Source organism: Argiope bruennichi, chromosome 8 (assembly GCF_947563725.1).
Source record: "Argiope bruennichi chromosome 8, qqArgBrue1.1, whole genome shotgun sequence".
In the NCBI taxonomy this organism is placed as follows: domain Eukaryota; kingdom Metazoa; phylum Arthropoda; class Arachnida; order Araneae; family Araneidae; genus Argiope; species Argiope bruennichi.
Window position 1 is genome coordinate 111916682 of NC_079158.1, and position 25927 is coordinate 111942608.

The 25927-nt window shown below is 31.1% G+C and overlaps 1 protein-coding gene across 1 annotated transcript in view; it reads left to right on the plus strand.

The window, feature by feature from the left end:
• Positions 1–25927, plus strand: part of LOC129981896 (tetraspanin-9-like) — a 122454-nt gene that overhangs the window by 91180 nt on the left and 5347 nt on the right. Inside the window, exons 2-7 of the mRNA XM_056092940.1 lie at positions 185–268; positions 17160–17208; positions 18639–18691; positions 21149–21223; positions 21604–21672; positions 24928–25065. Coding sequence (XP_055948915.1) covers positions 185–268; positions 17160–17208; positions 18639–18691; positions 21149–21223; positions 21604–21672; positions 24928–25065 — 468 coding nt within the window. The remainder of the gene's footprint in view (positions 1–184; positions 269–17159; positions 17209–18638; positions 18692–21148; positions 21224–21603; positions 21673–24927; positions 25066–25927) is intronic.

The window sequence follows — 25927 nt, forward strand, 5'->3', positions numbered from 1 at the left end:
TCTTTAGTTTAAATTTTGATGGTAATTTCTCCTTTAATTTTGACTTCAATACTAATTTCTCCTTTAATTTAAATTTTGATAATAATGACTCCTTTAAATTTGATTTTGATAATAATTTCTTTTTTAATTCAGACTTTGATAATGAGAAATTATTTTATTGAGTGTTGTTTTCTTCTGTTTCCAGATGGGTGGCTGTGCGATTATCGGCTGCATGCTATGGGTGCTGGCGACGTCACCAGCTTTGAGGGATTTCTTCATGGGAACGACGGTAAGTGCTCACAATTTGCGGTATTTCTCATTTTGCCCATAAAATATACATGTATTCAAAGAAAATAGTAGATATGACAATGCGTTAGATTCTATAAATAACCAAGTGAGTGTCCTACCCCATCATTTTTGTATATTTCTTATCAATTGCGACATCCTCTGCTTAAAAGATGTAGACATTATGCAAGGTCAGGACCTGTGCGAGAGTACTTTGAATTTTAATATCTTAGGAATCAGACACCGAAGCAAGAAAAATGGGTGACGACACATACTGAAGTTGCACACATTTCCCCTTTGAATTTCGCGTTTTTTAACGTAATGCATCATAAAATGATGAAGAAAAATGAAAATCTATTTTGGGTGCCTCTTTCCATTAATTAGATCCGAAAATCATTATAAATCTACAATTTTGGCTGCAAGACTGCATATCAACATTTATTTAACTAAATCATTTCTTTTTTAATTTTTCATGTACAAACTATAAAGTATTGTGATCGTCAAAAAAATTCGAATTCGAGATTTTGGCGAATTTCCACGTTTCAGACTTCTCCAAGTTCGAAAAACACTTTTTTTTTTTTTTGTTTTTTTTTTTTAAGCATTATGTCTATTTGTAATCCTGGTAATTCTAAAAGACATTGAGCTAGAGGGATGAAATTTGGTATATAAACTTTAGTTCGAATTTATAGATATCTAGAAAATTTTGAAGGAAACCCATTCAGAAGTCTGTCTGGCTGTTCAGTTACGACTGAACTCGATAACTAGAAGTGAAGAGCTAGATAGAATTTGATGCGCAGACTGAGCATCTAAAATATAGATTCTTATCAAATTTTGAACTAAAGCAGGCAAAGGGCTAACCGTCTGTCGGTCTGTACTTTTCGTATTCATGTAAACGCAATAACTCCTAAATGAAATGACTGAAATCAATGAAATTCGGTATATGATCTTAGGACTACAATTATAGCTCCGTGTAACATTCCCCGTTTACCAGTACTGATAAGACATTTACAGCCAGCTGTGTCGTCGCTGTTAATTATTAAACTCCTCGAGATAGCCAGGTGGTGGAACTTTTCACCTGGGTGGTTTCGCATCTGTTAATTAGCGACTGCAGTGAAAGACCACATGTGGGAATTCCTCGTCCAAGAGATATTGAGAGTACCTTCAAAGAGAAAAGGGTGTCCAAACATCTGGATGCTAAATGTTTCTCATTGTGAAAGGACTATGATAACTCCGTGTTCCAGAATAGTCAGTTATGAAAGGTGCATCATTAAAATGACCTTCCCACGACCCACTGGCGCCGCTGAGGGGGCATATTTCTGAACCCGATTGGCCAAAAGAGAGCTCAAATGACCAATGTAAATTAAGAGGCGGATATTTTTTTTAAGGGAGAAAAAGAAACGAATTGCAGGCAGACTGTTGGATTACGCCCACGAGTTCGGAGTCCGAGAACTACCCCTGGAGTGGTCGTGTTGACTAACAACCTGTGAGTTCCCTGTGGTGTTGTTTCTCCGTATTGATGGAGAACTGAGTTTCAAGATAAACCTTCAATTTCGACTGTTGTGTCTCCTACTACAGGTGTAAATAGCTATTTATTTAACCAAGATTAGAACAAGTTGTTCTTTTGTATATATAGGGCTGTAAAATAAAGAATTGTCTGGAAATTCTGCTTCGTTATTTGATCAGTCTAGATCAAGACATTACATCCGCAACAGATTTTGGTTACAGTTGATTGGGTAGGGAGGCATCAAAAATACATATTCGCTCGATAGATTCAATAAGAATGCTAGATGTATACCTAAATTCTATATTTCGTTGTTATTGTTCACCAGTGCCGTGCAAGACATTCGCTATCGTACCCAACGACCACCATTTTATGCCGGGGGGGGGGGATGAAACTTTTACTATTTAGTTAGTTTTGTTTGTTTTTTTAGTCGTTTGACTATTTTAAGTCAAATTTTGCACAGTAGCTTCTGAGGGTAAAGACCCCTGAGCACCCGATTACAGAAGTCTGACTTCTAGCTCAAATAAAGATAGCACTCACACACACTCGCTTGCACAACCCCTTTTTACAGGGGGATTCATTCACGCACCTCACAGAGAGAACAACCATGCCCGAACCAGGACTCGAACCCGGAACGCCTAGACCATGGGGAAGACGCGCTACCCCTAGGCCAAGACGTCGGCTTTACTATTGAGTTTGTGAGAAGAAGTATTGAGTTTGAGTTTCACATGCATTCAAATATACAGAACGCCTGGCTGTAAACTTGCTGATAGAATTTATTCAAAATTTGATACAGTTCAATAATTGTCATTGTAGCTGTTAATTTAACTCAAAAATTACTTTTTACCTGTAATGATATATTTATTAGAAGCTCTAATATGCAAACCTGGATGGAGTAGTCTTAAAGAAGCTTTCTCTCAAATTCACTATTAAAGATAATGATAAGTAAAAATCACGTCAAAATTTAATTGCTGAATTATAGATTTACTGCATATATACATAATACCGAAAATGTGTTTTTCAAATTCAAATGTCAATGCTTCAAAATATTGAATTTTTTGATAATTAAAAAACTTATTCCTTATATACTTCTATTGAATGAAACTAAAAATCTATTCAAATCGCAGTTTAAAAACCTTTTTAGAATTCTCCGCGCCTTTATCGAAGTGTAAACCACTCAAGCGTGCCATGGGTCAACTCAATCCTGGAAGTAAACTCAAAGATTTAAAAGATACAGAAAAGGAGTAATCACTTTCGCCATCCTGAATAAACTTTCATCTGAAAACTGCGAAACGAAGTCTGAAGAAAAGTTGTTTGACCGATAAAGTGAAAACAGGAAAATTATATTTGCACTTCAGTTGAAGCCAGTCGATCGTTTGGCAACGAAAGAAAATTGAATCTTTTATTTGTATGAAACATAATGCATTCATCTTTTTATTCATTTTTTTATTTTGGAAGTTTGTAAAATACCGTGATTATTAATGAAAGAATATTTCTTTAAAGACGCATTCGTGAATTTATTATTGATTTGCGTTAAAATTTTGATAAGAATTCGATTATTCTATCTTGGAGATTTTAATGAAATAATAGCTAATTACTATGTTAACATAATATGCATTATTATTCGTATTCGAAACATATTCGTATTTTTTTAAGCAATTAAAAAAGTCCACAAATGTCGTTTGGGGTTTTAATAAAATAAATATATAAGCAATCGTTTGGTTTTTTAAAAATCTTTTTTATATATATATTTTTGCTACGTATTTGTTCGTACTTTAAATTGTCGTTCCTTTAATTGCTAAACGTCATTTTAAAATAAACAATAAATATAAAAATGTTTTCGTTTTTTCCCCCTTACAAAAAAAAATATTGCCATTCTGTTAATCAAGAACGTTGCTGTAAAATTAATATGTCTAAAGAAGAATAAATAATAATTATAAGAATGTATGTTAAATTAACAATCTATCAAAGAAAATGCCAGAAATTTATTTAAAAAAAGCGGATTTCTAGGAATATTATTTCTTTTAACTTAATCAGAATATTTCTTTTATAATTAAAGTTTTAATTTTAAAATAAAAATTGACGAATTAAAAAAAAAACTTGATGAATTATTAAATTGTTTGGTTTCAAAATGTATGTAAATAAATATTTGTAAATGTCTAAATGATTCAAAAGTAAAATTTATAAATGTTTATAAATAAAATAATAAAGCTTTAGGAAATATCTTTTAGAATCTTTAAGAAAGAAACTAAAAAAATATACAGTGTCTCACAAAAGTGATGGGACACTTGTGCTTTACAAAAGGAAACTGTAATAAAATAAATAAATAAACATGTACAAAAATTTTTTGGGTGTGTTTCATATTTAAAGTTAATAACAATTATTACATGACATACATTTTGTCAAAATATTAAAATATTAATTTGATAAAAATACAATTGTTTAGAACGGAGCAAAAAATGGCTCACATAAGTGATGGGACACTTACTTTTCCATCAAATATTTATCCAAAAATTTTACTTTTTAAAAGGTTTTAATATTTTGTTGGATTTCCTTTTACTTTTAAAACATGATTTAATCTTCTTGGGATGGATTCGACTCATTTTTTTGTGATTTCTGGAGTGATTTTACCCCATTATTCTTGAAGCACCGATTTTAATTCTTGTTTTGAAGAAATGGTGTGTTTGCGAAATTTTGATTCCAATTCTTGCCAAATATTCTCTATGGGATTTAAGTCTGGAGATTGCGGTGGTGTTTTTATTATTTCAGGACAGTTATAGAGCAGCCATAGTCTAACGTTCAAAGCAGTGTGCTTGGGGTCATTGTCCTGGTAGAATTTAAAATCGTTATGAAGGTTCAATTTTCGTGCTGAAGATTTCAAATTTTGCTTTAAAATGTCAATATACTTGTACTGATCCATTATACTGTCAATAAAAAAAAGATTACCAACTCCAGCGGACGACATACACCCCCATACCATAACTCCTCCTCCACCATGTTTTACTGTTGGCACCAAGTTCTGTTTGCGAAATTCTTCCCTGGGTTTTCTCCACACCAGGATTCTACCGTCAGAACCAAATATATTAAATTTACTCTCATCAGCAAATATAACTTTATTCAAGTAATCAGAATTCTTATTTATGTTGGATTATGTGAAAGCTAGTGTGAGTTTTCTATTCTTTTCACTTACGAAGAATTTTTTCCTGGCTACTCTACCGTGATATCCAGCAGATCGAATTACCCTTCTAATAGTCTCAGGATTAAAAATTATTCCATATAATGCTTGTAAATCAGCAGCAACTTTAGGAGTGAACTTTAGGAGTTTCTTGAATTTTTTTTTAATATTTCGAACGATAATTCGCTTTATTCCATTGGATAGCTTTGATGGTCGGCCAGGTCTTCTTTTATCCTGAATAATATGATTTTTTTTTTAGTCGTTTAATGATATTGAAAACTGTTGAATGACTCAAGTTAACTGTTTCAGTAGTTTTCCTAATAGATTTTCCACGTTCAATATGCAAATTAATAACTAATTTTCGAATTTCAGGTGAAGTTTCTTTTCATTTAGCACAGAGCTAAAAAACACAAAAATTCCAAAACAAACTGGAGAGAAATACTGCAGACGATTTTATAAATTGTTGCCAATTGCTTTTGAGTAAAAATAAAATCACCAAAAATATTTTTATTGCTTATTTCAGACGATTTTTGTTGCATATCTAATGGTGTCCCATCACTTATGTGAGCTATTTTTTGCTCCGCTCTAAGCAATTGTAGTTTTATTAAATTAATATTTTAATATTTTGACAAAATGTCTGTTTTATAATAATTGTTATTAAATTTAAGTATGAAGCACACCCACAAAAAATTTGTACATGTTTTTTTTAAATTTATTTTATTACAGTTTCCTTTTGTAAAGCACTAGTGTCCCATCACTTTTGTGAGACACTGTATATTTAGTTGATGAATCGGTTTTCACATTAGGCATAGGATCACATGTATAACTAAATTATATTTATCTAAATCGTTGCGTTCTAACATATATGGCGTTCACTTATTTTCTAATATACGGATTAACAAACAGTAATCCCTTTGAGGAATCTGGCCCAAAGTTTGATATAGATATTATGCAGTTACAATACAATAATATTATAAAATAATCTATAAAAATTAAATTTGATATAGATGTACAATTGCAATAAAATTGCATGCTAAATTAATTTATCCAGCTGTTTGCTTTTTTTTTTTATTTATCATATTGACATAAAAGAGTAAACATGTAGACTTCCTGCTGATGTTTTCATCCAAAATTTTGATAATTTTTTTTGTAAATACCATATACCAAATTTCGTATCTGTATCGTGTTATAGTTTCGAGTCTTTGCGTGCAGAACTAAGCAGACAAGACAGACATAATTCCAAAGGTGCATTTTTTTGGTTTTTGAATCAAAGACGCGGTGATTCATCAAAAACTCGATTTGGAATTTTTGGGCGATTATAATATATATATATTCCTTCTCTGCACTTTTTCTCTAATACAAAATAAATAAACAAAAAACATTTATCTTGAGCTATTAAACCCTGTTTTAACTAGGCCAAGTTTATCAAATTTATTTTCCTTGTAAAATTTTGTTTTTATTTTCTTTACTGGGCAAGTTTAAGGCAATTAAGGGGACATTCATTAAGATGCATTTAAGAGAAAAGGAGAAAAAAGGCGAAAAGTCTTCGGGGTTCCTTAGCCATTAAAAGCGGAGCTGTACAGACAACCCCAGGGCAAGATAAACAACCACCTCCCGAATAATCGATTGTCCCCATTTTACAGTTATGTAACGCCCTCTTTACGCGCTCCTTTGGGGGAGAGAAGGTTGCTTCGTTTTAAATTTCTGTTGGGCTATTTTCGGGAATTAACTTGAAAGCCGCCATTTCTTCGCCAATTCCTTTTCCGTGCTTGAGAGTTAAACGCTGTTGACACGCAGCGGTCGTTTTGATGTCGTTTTAGAAAGGAAGAATGCTGGCAAAATAAGTGGTGGTGAAAACCATTAAATTACGGGCTTGTTTTTAGGGAGGAGTCTGAAAGATCGTCGCTTTATTTTTGTTTGTTGTAGGATTAGAAACTTGTCTAGATAAATATTGATTAGACGTCAATTAATTTTAGCCTCTAATCCTTTAGGACTTTCCCTTATCCCCCCCCCCTTTTTTTTTAATTTTAAAAAATAATAAAATCAATGTTTTAAAGCTATAAAAATTTAAAAAAAAATATTTTTGAAATAAAAACCAGTGTTTTTGCTGTAAGTGATTTAAGGTCCTGTCTATTTTCAGATACGAAAGCCTTCCTCGCTTTTGAGTGTACGATAATCTGTCTTGATTTCACAAAAACAGTGATGAAGTAACAGATAACGGAATGCATGCTTATTTTGCACCATGAAATATATAGAAACAGTATACAGTTCCGAATTAAAACAAAACAGTACAGTTTCGAATTAAACAAGATAAAAAAAAAACAATATTTGAAAAAGAATAGCAAATAGTACCAGAAAAAGAACTCTTTTCACTTTGTAATTACTAAGTTCACTTGTACTCGAATACATAGACATCCTGCGAATGGATTATGTTCAAAATTTGATAAGTATCTGTATTTTAGATGCTAAATTTGTGTACCAACTTTATCTACCTAACTCTTCTCACTTTATACAAATTACAAAGTTCACTTGTACGCGAATAGATAGACATCCTGCGAATGGATTTCGTTCAAAATTAGATAAGTATTTGTATTTTAGATGCTAAATTTGTGTACCAACTTCATCTACCTAACTCTTCTCACTTTATACAAATTACAAAGTTCACTTGTACGCGAATAGATAGACATCCTGCGAATGGATTTCGTTCAAAATTAGATAAGTATTTGTATTTTAGATGCTAAATTTGTGTACCAACTTCATCTACCTAACTCTTCTCACTTTATACAAATTACAAAGTTCACTTGTACGCGAATAGATAGACATCCTGCGAATGGATTTCGTTCAAAATTAGATAAGTATTTGTATTTTAGATGCTAAATTCGTGTACCAACTTTATCTACCTAACTCTTCTCACTTTATACAAATTACAAAGTTCACTTGTACGCGAATAGATAGACATCCTGCGAATGGATTTCGTTCAAAATTAGATAAGTATTTGTATTTTAGATGCTAAATTTGTGTACCAACTTCATCTACCTAACTCTTCTCACTTTATACAAATTACAAAGTTCACTTGTACGCGAATAGATAGACATCCTGCGAATGGATTTCGTTCAAAATTTGATAGGAATTTACACAGTTGTTAGTAATACCATGTACCAAATTCAGCCGTCTGGCGCTGAGCATTTTTGAAATCGTGATCACAGACAGATTCTAGAAACGTGTTTTTCGAACTCAAGGAGGCCTGAAATGTGGAAATTCGTAAAAATCTCGAGTTCGAATGTTTTGATGCTTACAGTATTCCCTCTATACCTCATATACAAGAAAATAAAAAATCACTTCACAAAGATTTCCAGAAAAAGGGCCTTTCATGCTGATTGCATATCACCTCTTAAAATAAATAACAATATTTGTCCGAAGTGTTTATCAATGAAACATTCTATTTAACTTACTTATTATTTTTACTTACTCATATTAGAAATATTGTGCCGGCATCCTGGCATAGGGGTAGCGTGTCTTCCCCGTGATCTGGGTATCTCGGGTTCGAGTCCCGGTTCGGGCATGATTGTTTTTCCGCTGTTCTATCTGTGAGATGTGTGAATGTGCCCTCCTGTAAAAACGGGTTGCGCAAGCGAATGAGTGATGCGTGAATGTCAAAGTCGTACTCTTGACTCTTATTGGCACTACTAAAACAAGAGTCACACCTTACCGGCTTAAATCGCTGTCTTCGTAACATCGGGCTTGTCCATGGCAAGTGCCATAAGAAACAACAACAGAAATATTGTTATCGTCTAAAACCTCTAGCTTAAGATTTTGAATATCCATATTTTAAATCTTTTTCAACGCTTCTATGGGAAAAAAAAAAAAAAAAAAAAAAAAAAATCATATTTGAATCCCGATTATCTGAGTTTGTTGGGGCCGTAATCGCTGCAAATAATCAAAAACTGTTAATAGGGATTAAATTTCATCAATTTTTATTTCATATGAAAGTTTATGAACCCCATATAAGTTATCGAAGTTCTGTTGTCCTCCGAACCACTTTCCCCCATCCTTTTTGTAAAAGAAATCTCAAAAATACACTGCATTGTTCATTTTCTATGGAAGAAAAAAAAATACGAGGTTTAGATAAGCCACCAATGGTCGCCTGACTCCCTACCACCACCACCCTCTATTTTTTTTTAGAAATATCCCTAAATAAAAACTCGGCATTGTCCCCAGGGTCTACAATTCGACTAATTTTGCTAATATTTATTGTGAAATAATTTCACCACCATGATTGTATAACTAATAAATCAGAATGTCTTATAGTTATTGTTAAAAAATTATTTAAAATATTACTTTGATTTGGTGATATAAAATGTAGTTTATGAGATCTAGTTGACATGATTACATTGATGCTAGTAATATGATGGGCAAACAACTGGTTGCTAAAGACGACTGGTTTAAGATTATGAAAATTAGTACTGGCAAGTCTTGACATATTGACAAAATCGTTTATACATCTGATACAGTGGCGTTGCGAAGAAAAGGGATATAATGGGATAATTTTACATCTCCCCTCCCCAGTCGTCATTATTGGTTTAGCAAAGGATAAATAGCGGCGCAGAAATGGTGTGGGGTCGACAATCCCCTACCGATGACAGGACGTGCTTCCGATGGGAAGGATTGTACCGTGGCCGGTGATGGCTCTTAGAACTAAACCTTAGTCCCACCAATGCTGTCGCGGTGGTCCGGTCATTCAGATTTATTTGTGTTTCTCGAGACGTGTCGGCGTAGTGAATTTGCGATCTATATTTTAGATGCTAGACACATGTACCAAATTTTATCTAGTTTTTTGCGTCTTGTAATTTTGGAGCTCAATTGTACTAGAAACAGTCAGACAAACATACTCCCTTTAAATGGATTTCGTAAAAAATTTTAATGAATTCTACCAATTTGGTCATAATTCTGTACACCAAATTTCAGCCGTCGAACTAAAAATGGTAATGTTTTGTATTTTTGAGTAACCATTGCCTCTCTTTCAGGGAAAAAAAAAACTTTACATATTTTTTTGGTTAATTGAATAAACCAAAAATTTATGTATGCACAAAATGTTCACAGAAATTGCTTTTTTTAATTATTGTAAAACGGCGACAGTCAAATATAAACAAATTACAATACGAATGAAATAATTGAAATTGCACGCATTATAATTGGCTTCTACTTATTCAACTAGTTTTATATTTTTCGGTCTTATAAAATAACAGGGTAAATTTTTTTTTAAATATGTGAATTTCACGTTAATATTTAACATCCTGATTAATCTGTGCTTGCAAGCTGGTTAATATTGATAAAGAATAATAACATTACTTTTTAAATTACATTTCTTTTTTATTTAAGTGGAAAACCATCGTCATTAAAAGACAATTTTTACTTCCTCGTATACATAGTATAGAGAAAGTATAGTAATCGTCAAAAAATTCGAACTCGAGATTTTGACGAATCTCCACGTTTTAGATCTCCCTGAGTTCTATAAAAACATTTTTGGAAAATGTCTTTCTATCTATGACAGATATAACTATAAAAAAAGTTTGAGCTAGATAGTTAAAATTTGGTATTTGGTTAATTTTTGGTGAAATTTGATACACCAAATTTGCAGATTTCTATCAAATTTTGAGTAAAATTTGTTCTGAGGAAGTCCGTCTGTCTGGCTATTCGAACTTAAGTTAACACGATAACTACGAAATGAAGAGAGCTAGATAGATAAAATTCGGTACATAGATTTAACATCTATAGTGTAGGCACCTGTCAATTTTGAGGCAAGTCCAACTTGATTGTCTGACTGTTTGTACTTTCAGAAATAAGTAAACGCTATAATTCAAAAGCTCGTTGACTTAAGTATATCGAATTTGGTATGAGAATTACTTACTACAAGTGCAGTTTTTTTTTTTTTTTTTTTTTTTTTTTGTGAAATTTTTGTTACAATCGGTTGAGAAGAACAAGCCTAAATTACAAATTCGATTTTTAGATGGTATTAAAGATGGTAGCTAAAGATTAATCGCCAAATAACTCGCCAGTATCACATGATAAATTCAGCAAAAATGCTCACTTCACGCCAAAAGTTGTTATTTCATAACTATTGTATGCCAGTATTCTGTGCCTTGATAAATTTATTAGAAAAGAAAGCGAGAAAATTTGGGGAAGACTACTTCCCCTGGTTTAAAATGATAAACATAATGTTAATATTTGACTACTGTTTCTACTTTAATTGACCACGATCTCAACAATATTTTGAAAAGAGGAAATGATAATTCTGAATCTTAAAATGCCGAAATAAGAGAAAAAAAATTCTTTATTGAAAACATTTCGTTGAAATTATTGAATAACTGTACAAATCCTTCTTCATTTGCATCTAAGCATGCGAATGAAAACGTCCGGATTTAGATCAGTAAAATTAGAAATATTGATCTAATCGGGACTCAAAATGGCGGCAAAGAGGAGGGATATTTCCTCCATGAAAAGTCTGACATCATTATCTTTAATCTGATTTGTCAAAACTTGTAAACAAGAATAAGCGGTAATTATTTTCATTTAAATCATTCCGTTGAATTTAGTTAAACAATTATAGATTGTTGAATTTATTTTATTTGATATGAGTTATTTTATTTTTACTTTCTGAAGTTCGTAAAATTTTTCACCTTCTTTTTAGATGAAAAAAAAAAAAATTGTATTTGTTATTTGTATACCTCAACCCCCCCCCCCTTTTGGTTTCTTTTATTTTTCCATGCTCTTCTTTAGTTTACTAGCTGTCTTTGGCGATCAGCGTGTTCACCAAGATTAGTGATTTTTTAGATTGTTAAATTATTAATAAGAAATGTATTATTTTCAAAATTTCATCGGAAGACGTACATTTAATCTATCCAGTTTGTTACTATGGACGCAAATTAAAGTATATATATAGTACACTTCCGAGTATCCGGCCTAATGGGGCGGAAGGGTACACCGGATAAGCCAGAGTTCTAAGAACTCATTTCTTTGCTCACCAATACCAGAAGACAAATTTGTGTGTTGTTGTGACTTATGGCATTATACAAGCCCGCTGACAGTTATCTGTCAGCAATTTAAGTCGAATGAGTGTCACTTGTTTTTTTCAGTAACGCCAACTAGGACCAAGAGTACGACTTAGCTACTCACACGTCGCAACCCTTTTTACGGGGTGGCCTTCATTCTTCATGCTTTTCATTCATTCATCCACAGATCGTAATTTAGACCTGAATCAGAGAACGATCACCCCTGATCCAGTACCCCCAGTGGTATTACTCTCGACATGGAGGACTTTGTGACCACGACACATTTATACGTGCGCCAGTCACCGCACACACGGAGAGTTTAAAGACGGCGGGGTTCTAATTCGCAACCCAAGGGATGCAAATCCAACGCCCTACCAACCAGGCTACCCCTTTTATACCAAAACTCACTGTTATAATACGTATTTTATCACTTTTTATTGAATGCTAAACCCTCCATTTATTTCAAGTCACATAAAATGCGAAACAGAAACACTTCCTGTTAACATGTCGAGTTAAAATAGGAGGCTTTGTACTGATAGTTTATATATTGAACGGTAAGGATTTATTAGAGAAAAAGTAAGTTAAAGGATATAAATTGTTCACATTTTAATATAAATTCTGTACACTTCACTGTAATAAAAAAAACCCCATTAAGCATATCTCAAGAACAATTTATGAACCCTGAACGTACTGTACAATTATAATCAGGAACAGCGGCAACAACTGAAATCAGTTACACACTGACGAAACAATGAACAACGAGCAGAACGCTGCTCTTTTCCTGTCACAACTTGTATTATGCGCACGTAGGGAGACGCCCGTTTCCAATGCCTTGCCTTCCTCAATTAATTACGATTTTAAAAAAAATTAGGCCGGATAGTACAGAAGCCGGATTGTCGCGAACCGGATGCTCGAGAGTGTACTATACTACAAAATAAAAGCAGAAATAAAAATTCTATTTAATTAAAGCCCGAGATAAAAAATAAAAAAAGATTTTAAATTTTAACAGTGGCAAAATTACGCGATTGATTGTTTTGATGGATGTGTTTAAATTTCATCATTACATTAAAAACATTGTTACAGTTGTGCATAAATTTAAATTTTTAAAAAAAATCCATTAAAAGAAAGCAAACATTGTACGGAAATAAGATTAGAATTATATATATATATATATATATATATATATATTATAATGCAAAAATCATTTTTGTAAAATAATAGTTTTGGGAAATATGAACGCCAATTCCTGGATATTTAGCGCTTTCTCATCTAGCAACAACTAAATTGATTTTCGAGCTCGCTTTCTATCATTGGTATTTCACATCTTTTTCCCACTGGCTGAATGGAATATTTGCTGTTACCGTGAACCCTTCCTCGAGCATTTCTAATAATATTTTGTTGATCCATTATTTAGCTAAGCGGAATATGGAATGCAACTATAAAAGCGTTCAACGAAAGGGTTTTGAATTCATACGCTGGTTTGTTTATAATTGACTATCGTCGTTCGACGCTAAGTAAGAAGAGCAATTATTGTGCTATGTGCATCATGATCCGCTTTTGAATTAGTGCGTACCTGTAATCAATGACACTGTGAGTTGAAAATACGAAGAACTCTAATTTCGAGCTGTCAACTTACTAATTCTTAAATAACTACTTCTTAATAACTAACTAACTTGATAACTAACTAACTAATTTCTAAATAACTAATTCTTATCTCTATGTGCCTTTTTAAATTGCACAAATCGATTTATACTATTAGGTCCTTTCTTTTTAAAAAAAATTATTCTGGAATTTTAAAAATTACATTAATTTAAAAAATTATATCTGAATTTCAATTATATAAAAATTACATTAATTTAAAAAATTATATCTGAATTTCAATTATATAAAAATTAAATTAATTTAAAAAAATTATATCTGAATTTCAATTATATAAAAATTATATTAAATATATAAAAATCTGAGTTTCAAAAGCAAAATTTTTAAAAAAATTTTTAAATTTTTTGGGGGGAGGGGATTTTTTTTAATAAACCATCTGCTCGAAATACTATTAGATAAAATGTCATTAGTTTGTAGCAAAAAATAAATAAAGAAATAAAGAAAAGAAAAGAAAGGATAAAAAAAAAACTTGGCAAAATGAAAGTAGCCCTGATATCAATATCTCTCTATGCACTTTTCTGGAAATTTTAGTAATAATTATTTAGATCATATATTTAGATCATTTTTAAAAAATTCTTTTAATTAAAATTAAAACGATAATAAAATGGAATTCCTCCTATAGTTTTATTAAAATAATAGGAACAAGAATTAATTATTCATTAATTAACTGATAGATCGAAATTTTAACTTTCGTTAATTGCATTCGTTTTTTTTATTATTATATTTCATTTATAATTTTATTGATATTTGTTTTAAATAATAATATACAGAATATAAATAACGGTATTTAAATATCCGTTCAGTTACTTTCTACTTACATCGGGATCATTCTCTGGACTATTTAATTTGATATAATGCTACAACAAATACCAATATTGTAACAAACGGTACTATTTCACTCTAACGTTGCTGAAGAATTCTGCAAATACTAATTTTCCGAAACGGAAATGTAACCCGACCGCAGCCGATTCTGCGAACGCATCCAGCTGCAGCCAGATCCCGAAAGACAAATAAATAAAATTTGTAGGAAATAGAATACACTAGCTTCCGATTTCTCTTGACCGCTATCGCTGTTTCGTGTTCTAATTGGTTTTGTCAGACGACTTTTGTTTTGATTTCTTGAGTTACGTTCGGTTTGTTCTTATTTTATTCGGAACGTAGAATCTCTCTCTTTTTTTTTTTTTTTTTTAGAGAATATTGTTAGATAAAGAATAGTTCTTTCATTGCAAATAAAAAGATTTAAAAGGATAAAAAAAATTTAGTGAAAAAATAATTTAATATTAATAAATATATATGCTTTTCTATCATTATTTCAAAAATCTAAAAATGATTATTTAGATTACAAGTACTTTTTTTGTTTGAATTCTTTTGAATAATGTAATTTCGGTTTCGTACAGATAATATAACCTCGTTATGACGAGTTGGCGGTTGTGACATAGGAATTAAGTGATTTTAAATTAATGAATTTTGATAAAACAGATGTAAATCAAAATATGCTAGATATAATTGTGCTTCTGAATTTCATAGCATGCAATTAAAATTTAAAAATTGGAAAAAAATGTGCCAAATTCAACAAAATAGTATTTGTTACAGTTGAGTGAATTACAAATAAAGGATAATCTCTTTGTGGTCAGAGATAAGTCATAAATAAATGCTAATAATTATGACCTGCTATGCTCTGATGCCTCAAAAATAAATGTCGTTGATGCCTTCCCAATAACATGGGCAGATATTGCTTAGTGATATAATCTCGAACATGGAGGCTCCATGCTCGAAACCCAGTTCCACTAAAAATTTTCATATTGGTTTATTGGTATTGTATGCCAGCCTGATGCTTGTTAAAGTTGGCGCCAGGATCTAAACGTCCTCCTTTGCTGTGAAGCAGAAATTTGGAGAGCGGGATGCCAACTCAGATGTCGTCTTCGTCACTTGACTGGAGTTCAAAAGCATAATATCCGTTCCAAAATAGCCCAATGTTACTTTGAAAACTTAACGCTAATTGTAATTAAACTAAACCAAATCTTCCCGATGACAATACATTATTTTAATATTTTCAAGACATTAGTATCTATTAATTGCTTGGAGCCTGCAATAATCGCAGATGATTCGCTGGCAGGTGTTTGTTGCTTTTCTAAGCGACTACCAGACTTTCAAACATTTATCAAAATAAGAATAGGAATTAACATATTTTTTCCTAATTTATATTCTTTTTATGAATGAAATCGACGGTCATTTCGTTTATTATTATTATTTACAATAGTTGTACTACAATGGCATGTAAAAATTTATTCGATATACAGAATTCAAAATCTTTGGAAAAAACATCGCAATCTTACGAATTATTTAAGATTTATAAGATGAATTTGTTAAAAAAAATAATCTTAAATAAAATTTTTAATTAAATTTCGTATAGAAATTGTTCTAAATTGATTTCTTTTTTATTTATTATTTATAAAAAATCAACTAATCATTTTTATTGCAATTTGAAAAAAAAATCACTAATGAAAATTAAAAATGTTTAAAATTAACAACCTGAAAATGAGAATATTTAGCACTGTTTACTAACATGTATTTTATAAATTAAATGCATCAATAAATGCCAAGAAAATGTTATGAATAATTTGTTAATCTTTCGAAAAGAATGAATAAATTTCTTAATATAAGTATTCCTGTTCTTAAAATGTTTTAAAATTATAAATATTTAAAAATATGTGCCGACGCAGTTATATTTAAATTCTGAACAGTGAATCAGATTTAGATTCTTGTATTCTCCCCAAACTTGCTCTTTCTATGAATTTTCGGTGGAACAATGAATGTATGTTTCGTGGCGCCATCTATGTGTACACCAAAACACTAACATATTTTAATAATTAGTTCAAATTTTTAATTTCTGAAAATTTTGATATCCACTTTATTTAATGCAGAGTTCAAAAATCTTCATAATTTTTCTGAGTTTATTTTTCCATTGATATCAATGTAGGTAGAATTTTTTCATCTCAGTAACTAATAAATCTTTTTCTTATAGAAATAACATCAGCAATTTATGTGCTAAATGATATTGAATTTCAGTTTTTTCCTTGCGTATTAACTATTTATTTGAGTTATTTCTTTGAATACTTTTAAATAATTATTCATAATTACTATTATTCGAACGTCTGCCTCCATTTTAGTAATTAGAATTTAGTAATTGGTCTAATTTTGTTTCTGAAGTTTTGATGCCTTTAAAAAACGCGAGCAAATAGACAGTTCAAGATAATAAGTTAAATTAGATAATTCCCTTAAAATATTACATAATTCAAAATGGTATATTATCCTAATAAAATAAAATGAAAAAATTTTTATGAAATAATGCAGGTGCTAGTGTGATGGAATAGTTATATAAACATGTAGCGGTAAATAAAGAAAGCATTCATTTTTTTAGAGTACTGAATATTGAAAGTAACTCAATGGACTGATTCTGGAATGTTTTTTATAAATGTATTTATTCCTTTCTCCTTTTTTTTCTCTCCAGATATTTTCGTACGTTGTAATGGGTATTGGAGGCATGCTGTTTCTTAATGGTAAGTATAATTTTGAAGAATTATGAATGTCAATTTCATTTTAAAAGAAAAGTTAGAATTTCCTTGTTGCATTTTGGAATAATGTGAAAATTTTAAAATATTTTTTTTAGTTATTCATTATTTAAAAATGTTATTTATCTTTATATTTTTAATATTTTTATGTAGTGTCTTCATAGCATTCTGTAACATTTTTAAGGATACAATTTTCGTTTGAAGTCCAAATCTGAAAGAAAAGAGTTAAAGTTGAGTTCTTTTTCTTTGACAGTGTCTACAATTATAGGGGGGGGGAGAAAAGAAAAGAAGAACATGTAGTTTATTTATATTTTTATGAATTAAAAATAAATCAACATTTAAAGAAACAGTCATAAATTTTTTGAACTTTCGCTTTTTTAATTGCGGGTATTTTTTTAAATTGCGGGTATATGATTTAATCTTTCTGGTCAAATTAGTTTTTATTAATCATTTATTTTCATTTTTGAAACTTGGCTTCCGTTTATTGTTGCTTTATTTTTAATTTGTATTTAGTTATTTGTGTTATTATTTTGAAATATGTATTTTTGGTTGGATGAAAGATGAAAAAAATATGGGGAAAAAAACAAGAACTGAATATATATATATATATATATATATATATATATATATATATATATATATATATATATATATATATATATATATATATATATATATATATATATATATAAGATCCAGTTATTATTAAATTCATAACAATTCAGGTTTTAAAGTGGACTTAGCGTTTAACCGTGTAGAGTAGGGCAGAAATAACAAGAAATCTTTGAGATAAAACAACAAAGACATAGAAAAGAAGAAACAAATTTTAAAGAAGTGATTACTTAGAAAAATCTTGAAAAGTCTTAAAATCTATGAAATAAAATTCATTAACGAAAAGCAGAACAGTATGTTAGAAAAACAGAGAATTAACAGTATGGGATGAATAAAGATTGCCTAGTGCAATGGGAATCATCGAAAAGCAGAACAGTATGTCAGGAAAACTGGAGGTGAACAAAATGGAATGAACAAGTCTTGAGAAATGGAAATCGTCAACGAAAAGCAGAAAACAGTATGGGAGGAAAATAGGAAATTGTCAATGTAAAACAGAAACAGTATGGGAGGAAAATAGGAAATCGTCAATGAAAAACAGAAACAGTATGGGAGGAAAATAGGAAATCGCCAATGAAAAACAGAAACAGTATGGGAGGAAAATAGGAAATCGTCAATGAAAAACAGAAATAGTATGGGAGAGAAACAGTAGATCATAAACAGTATGGGATGCAAACTGATCACCTACGGCAATCTTAACAATTAAGAAGAAGAAAATATTGCCATTAATATTATGAATCTTGTACATTCTTTTACATTTAAGTATATTTAAACTTTTCTTTATATGTAATTCGATTTTTGTTCTTTAGGTCTTTTAGGATGGATTGGATCATATAGAAGAGGGAATTGTGTAATGAAACTCGTATGTACTTGGTCAAATATATTTCTCTCACATTTTTAACAATTACACTGCCAAGAAATATTTTATTGCTCAGAATATCATCTTAATACTATTTTAGTCATTTCTTTTAAAATACTGCCTTTCTAAAATAATAATAATAATAATGAATTACATTTTATTTTATTTGCGTGTATCTGAAATTTGGTGTATAGACTTAAGAATCAAATTTGTAGATTTCTATCAAATTTTGAACGAAATTCATTCAGATGAAGTTTGGTTGTTCAAATATTGGTGAACACGATAACATCAAAATGAAAAGAGTTAGATAAATAAAATTTGGTATACAGGCGTAGCATCTAAAATGTAGATTTAATCAAATATAGAGCCGATTTGCCAAAAGACTGACCGTCTGTCGGTGTGTTCTTTCGCAGGCAAGGTAACATAATAACTTAAATAAATGAAATTCGGTATGTAATTTTGTGACTACACTCGCGCCAAATTTTGGCACAAATTGGTGAAAAACTAGCTGGAGTGATTTCCCCAAAGCTTTCCCGCATACTATCTAATAAAGATGTTAACCCCAGAGAAATGCTTTGAATGGCATTAGTGTTCAACAGTAAGGAAATATCAACCTTTGGCGTAGATTTAGCATTTTTATTGAATGTATCGTTGGCGATTAGTCCTTAACATCCAGTTAATAGTATCCAATAATCGAATTTGTGATTTAGACGTGTGTTTATCAACCGATTGGAACAAAGATTTGACAAAACACTACACTTGGATACAAAATCCGATACCAAATTTGATACATTAAAATCATTGTGTTTCTGAGTTATTGCGTTTACATGTTTCTGAAAATACAGACCGACAGACGGTCCACTCCTCGTTGGATTTGGTTCAAAATTTGATTCGTGTCTATAAATGTTAAATAAATAATTTAGAGATTGGCCTTCTGTCTATAAATATACGATGCAACATCCATAGTTAAAATGCGTGCAGAAGCTTTACATCGCAAGTTCCTGGACTTAAGGTAACATATCTGGCCAATAGTTACTTCTTGGGTAGTTGTTGATCTTAAAAAGAAAGGCTTTTCAAAATTTAAATTATATTTCCTAATAGAAATCAATCGAAATTTTAAAAAATTCCGCAATAATATTACAAAAAAACATTTTTACTTAACCTTAAAAAATTAGATTTTCGGGAGATATTATTTTTTTTAATTTTAGTAAATTTGTACAAAATTTTTTGAGCATATTTCCCAATAGTATTTTTCATAGTTTTAGTAACTGGTCTTGCAGTTAAATATATTTTTTTAGTGCATGTTATTATTATAGTATAATTAAGAGTACATTTTAAAATCAATATAAAAATAGACGAATCAATCCTAAAATATTATCATGCTGCGATGTTCCGGACTAGAGGTTCGAATCTTGCGTTCTTCATTTTTTAACTAAGAGATAACACAACAATAAAAATTTTAAGTTTCTCTTTATATTGTAATCATTTTAAAATTATAATTTTGATTCAAAGTATTTTATGAAAATTATAATTTTCATTCGTAATAAAGTCATTTCGCTTGATGGCATAGTCATATGACAGACGTAATGCCGCATGTAGGTATTCAACATCTCAATACACATTGTATTATACTATACTGTGATGCTAAGTCCTTTCTTCTTTTTTAAGATTTACAAGGAATATCAATGCTCGATTAATGCTACATTTGAATGAACTAACTATACTTGTATTACATATTGTTACGAACCTGTGATGCTGCTTCCCAGCATAGTTCGTTCCATAGGAGGTCCCAGAGCTTGGCGACCATTTGGTGATTTGGCGACGAATTTGGTGACTTTGGAGCCAAAATAGATTATACCCGAAACATTGAGAATTTTCCCGATCCGTCCAGTAGGAACGGAGATACGCCTCGAACGTTCCTGATTGGTTGAGAGGCTTCTAGCCCCGCCTCCTGATGCCTATAAAAGGAGGCAGTCTGCAGCTGCCATAGTTGTAGTCGGAATCGACGGTGAAGAACGAGTCTTCCAGAGATTAGCAGAACAGCGACGGAGTGAAGCTAGTGCTGAACTAAGCTGTGTGCTACTGTCTGTAATAGAGTTTTGTATGCTGCACGTCTCGGCTGAAGATAATCGTCTTCTGTGCTGTATATAGTTGTCGTCTCTGTGCTGTCCTGTGTGTCTTCGTGTAAATAAACGTCGTTGTTTTATTTTCTACTGCCGCCTGGTGATTGAGCGTTCTCCACACCATATAACTCCCACTATCCAACGAACCCCGGAAATTTCGTAACAATATTCTTTTCCGAATATACATAAATTACAGAATATTTATCGGAATAAATGAAAATTTTTTGGCGAATCTTAATGAAATTCTCTGACACAACTTTTTGTACATCAAACGAATGCATACTTTACTTTTATTTTTATTTTAAATAATGATTTATAATTTTTTTCTTCTCTTTAGTTCCTGTTGATCGCTGTCCTGACCGTAGCAGCAGAAGTTGGCGGAATCGTCGCTTTCAACATCTTAAATCTAAAGGTAGATCAATTAGAAACTTAGACTTGTAAAATTGGATACAATTTACATTTGGACGCGGTGAGGCATTTTTAAAGAAAATATTATGAATATCAAGTCTCTAAGTGTTTTAAATATTTTACATTTCTAGTCGCATACCTTTTTGTTTCATTGTGATCAGAGAAGTTGAAAAGGGTAAATTCATGCATCAATTCTCCATATTAGCGCAGGCTTAGATTAGAAAAAAAAAAAAATAATAAATAAAATAAAATTATATAAATCATATTCTCAAATGGAAATTGTGTTTAATATTTCAAAATTTACCTTTTTGGAATATTCTCACTATAGAATACTACACAGAAGATGGATTTTTAAAAATAAAAATGACTTTTCTTCCATTTTAGATGACTGATGTTTTGGAGAACGGATGGAAAGAAGTGAATGAAAATGCTAAAAATATTATTCAGGATCAGGTAAGGACAATCTAAGGATAATTGTTTATAACTTAATTTAGAAAACTAGTTCTTAATCCTTATATTCTATAGTGCTTTTTTTAAATTGCAAATTTGACAGAATTCCTCTTCCTTTCCTATCCATTAAGTAGATGTTAAATTTACTTGCTGAAAGACAAAGCCTTTCATGGAATAAGGCGACTTCTGTGTTTATTAACAATTATACCTGATTTGTTTAAATTTGACTGTTTACATAGTCACTTCATTAGTAAAAACGATAATAAACAGAAACTTAATGACTTAAGAAAGCGAGAAAAAAAATTTGAAGGTTATTTGCATTTTAAAACATCTAATTTCCAGTACACCTTAGATTTATATATATTTTATCTCGATTTTTCTTCACCTGGTTATTTATATTTAAATTAATGATTATAATTCTTTTTTAAGCATATCAATCTTATTTTTTTAATTTTAATAACGTTCTAATTATATGGATATTACTTGCTTATAGAGAACGCATTTTGATTAAATTTTTCTAATAAACTACAATATGAAAATAGTTTTGATTTATATAAATGCGGGATAACATTTTGAATCAATATAATTTATTTTTGACATTTTTTCTTATGGGGCTATAAGACTTTTAATAGCTAAAACAGACCTCGAAAGTTTATCAAATGCACTTTTTCCTAACGTAAGGAAAAATTCTTAACTTAATGGGGGGGGGGTTGCCACGTTTTTAAAACATTTAACTTTATAATTATAAATTTTTAAGCAAAGGAAATAATTTTCATTGATTAAAACATATGTGAAAAAACAACAACATGTTCTGTATATATTATTGAAGATAGAATTTTCAGAAAATAAGCAATTTATATTAACAATGCATCAATTTCATTTCCAATGAATATGATAGTCTTGCAAAGTGTAAACATTTTAATTTACTGGAGTCATTTAACTTTTTATGTTGTTAAATCATAACTCCTCTTTAAAAAACATTTTTAGCATATTAGCAAGCCCTGAAAAAAAAAGTATACATAATAATGCTTTGATTATGCATGATTTTCTTTATTATGTATGTACAGTGCCCGAAAAAATTATAAGGACACGCGAAAAATCTCCAAATCTAGAAGCCTTGTTTACAGAATCGTATGCAAATTTTTGCAGCAAAAATAGAAGTAAAACTAAAATATTTTATGCCTAAAGTAATTAAAATTTTCAATTTTAAATCTGCTAAAATTTAAATTTAGATTTTTAAACCTAAATGAAAACGGAAAAAAGTATAAGGACATTGCTTTTTCTCCAGCAATTATTTAAAAATTTGCATATTTGAAAGCATAAAATGACAATTCCGAGTTAAAAGATTCATTTGCGAAAAGAATTTCCCACTCGTCGACTTTCAGTGTGAATTTTTAAACGATGTCCAAAGGAACTCAACTTTCTGACTCTGAAAAAGGAAAAATTGTTGCTTTTCGAGAATGTGGATTAAGTGGATGGGAAATTTCAAAAAGAATCAAGAGATCTAAAATGGTGGTTTATAATTTTCTAAAAAATCCTGGGATGTATGGTATGAAAAAGCGAACTGGGAGACCAGAAACTCTCACTCGTCGACAAAAAAGAATGATTGTAAGGAGAACTTGCGAGAAAAGAGAAACCACAAATGAAGTTAGACAAAATTTGAGTTTACCATGCTCAACAAGGACTGTTCAAAATGTTTTGAGTAAACATCCTCAAGTTTCTTATGGGAAATTAGTGTCACGCCCCCCTCTTACAAATCATCATAAGAAAAGAAGAGTTTACTTTGCCAAAAAATACATTTCTCTTGGTCAAAAGTGGGCTGATGTAATTTTTTCGGACGAAAAAAAGTTCAATCTTGATGGACCTGATGGTTTTCGTTATTTTTGGTATGATCTGCGAAAGACCAAGGAAGTGTTTTCCAGGCGTCAATATGGTGGTGGCTCGGTTATGGTATGGGACGCTTTTGCGGCAAATGGAACCACTCCAATTGTATTTATCAACCATAAAATGAATTCGGACAGGTATGTTGATAAGTTAGGAGAAAGTTTGTTACCTGAAGCGCCACTAATTACTCCAGGGGACTATATTTTTCAGCAGGATAATGCTTCGAAACACGTTTCTGCGAGGGCAAAACTCTGGTTTGAAGCTAATTCTGTAAATTTACTTGATTGGCCGGCCAGAAGTCCCGATCTTTATCCAATCGAAAACTTATGGGGACTTCTAGCCCGAGAAGTTTATAAAAACGGCACACAGTATCAATGTACACAAGATCTTGTCGTCGCTATCAAAGAAGCTTGGAAAAAAATATCTGTGGACATTTTAAAAGATCTTTCAGGATCTATGACCTCTCGGATTATTCAAGTGATTGAAAAAAAAAAAGGTAGTTTTCTTGATTATTGAAACATTTTTTAAGTATTTTACAACGTGTCCTTATTATTTTTTCCGTATGTCCTTTAATGTTAAATTTTGTAAAATCAATATTTTGAAGCTAAATTATGTTTTTTATGTGGTATAAGTGTTATCACAAAATTATGCATCAGAAGTAAGAAATATAAAAAGTTCATTTAGGTGAAATGGAAATAAAGCATATTTTCATGTAATTACATGTTGTCCTTATACTTTTTTCGCGCACTGTATAAGCATATCTAGAAAATTTCATATTAATACAATAAACTTTTTTTTTTTTTTTAATCCTGCGCTCGAGTTCTGAAAATGTAGTATTAAGAAAAATGATTTTAAAATAAACGTTTCTGAGTGAAAAGTCAACAGTGACCTTCACGTTTTTGATTATATATTTTTAATTAATTAATATTCACACATGTGAAATGCCAAAAGATATTCAGAAGAGTTTCAGCTATTAAATGAAATCATAAAAAAAAATTCCAAAAGTTAAAGGTTTTATATAAGTATTCAATTTTCTCTGTGAATGTGTCAACAAAAATCTTTTAGTTCGAATAAAATGGCAGCACAACGCTATCACACATATTCCCATCATAATTTCTACGTCATCATCACAGATCATTTTTTTACTGAAACAGATTTTTTTTTCTTTTCTTTTCTGATTTATATGGTCAGCATTTTCCAATGCATGAATTCCTGAAATGAATGAATTATTTAACAAAGTTTGCCTTTGTAAAATTTGTTTTCAGATCTAACTTTTCTTGCATTACAATGAATTCCGATACTTGGAGATTAAATATTTAAATTTTACAAAATGCGTGGTGATTTTTCTAACCTTTGTCTGTTTCATTCTTCCAGCTGCACTGCTGCGGGTTCCAAGGCCCTGAAGACTTCACGGCGAACACGGAACCCATCCACGAGAGCTGCTACACGAAACTCACTCCAGGCAATTCCACCACCTCCACCGCCCTGTCGGAAGTCAGGAAACTCAACAGGGTATGGCAATTCTTCTTTTGTTTCTTATTGCTATTGCATTCTTTTAAGTAGATTCCTATTGGAAAACTACGTATTGCAACGTTCTTATGACTAGACTTCAAGAAAATTTCACCAGTTCTTTACCGATCATGGTCCAAGAAACCCGCCCCCTCCCCCCCCTGCCGCCGCCCTGGTATAGAGGTAGCGCGTCTTCCCCGTGTTCTGGGCGTCCTGGGTTCGAGTCCCGGTTTGGGCCTGGTTGTTCTTCCATTGTTCTCTCTGTGAGATGCGTGAATGTGCCCTCCTGTAAAAGAGGGTTGTGCAAGCGAATGAGTGATGCGTAGGAGCTAAGTCGTACTCTTGGCCCTAGTTGGCGCTACTATAAAAACAAGAGACGCTCCCAAAAGAACAACAACAACAAGCCTTCGTTCAAAAGTGTATATATATATATATAAAACTATGAAAATCTCGAACAAGTTCGTAAATGGCCCTTCTAGCTCAAAGAGGGAGGAAATGGTGGGGCGTTGAAATTTTCATTTCGATATAACTTTCTTAATATTGAAGATAGAAAAATGAATCCAATTAATCAAATTAGTGCCTGATTAAGACGTACAACTTATGTATTTATAGTTTTTTTCGGTAACCACAATATATTAGGAGTTGAAAAGTGATTTTCACGCACTAATTTTGAATGTTTCTAATATCAACCATTTATGTTGCCATATAGTAACTCCGATTTAAAGGAAATCTATCTTTGCCTTCCAGCTTGCCGAGGTAGATTCCTTTAAAATTATTATTATTATTTACATTGGTGTAAAGTTTATATTATTTTGCAAATGAAATCTGTCTTAGTTTTCCCTTAATTCCATTCTTAATTATATGA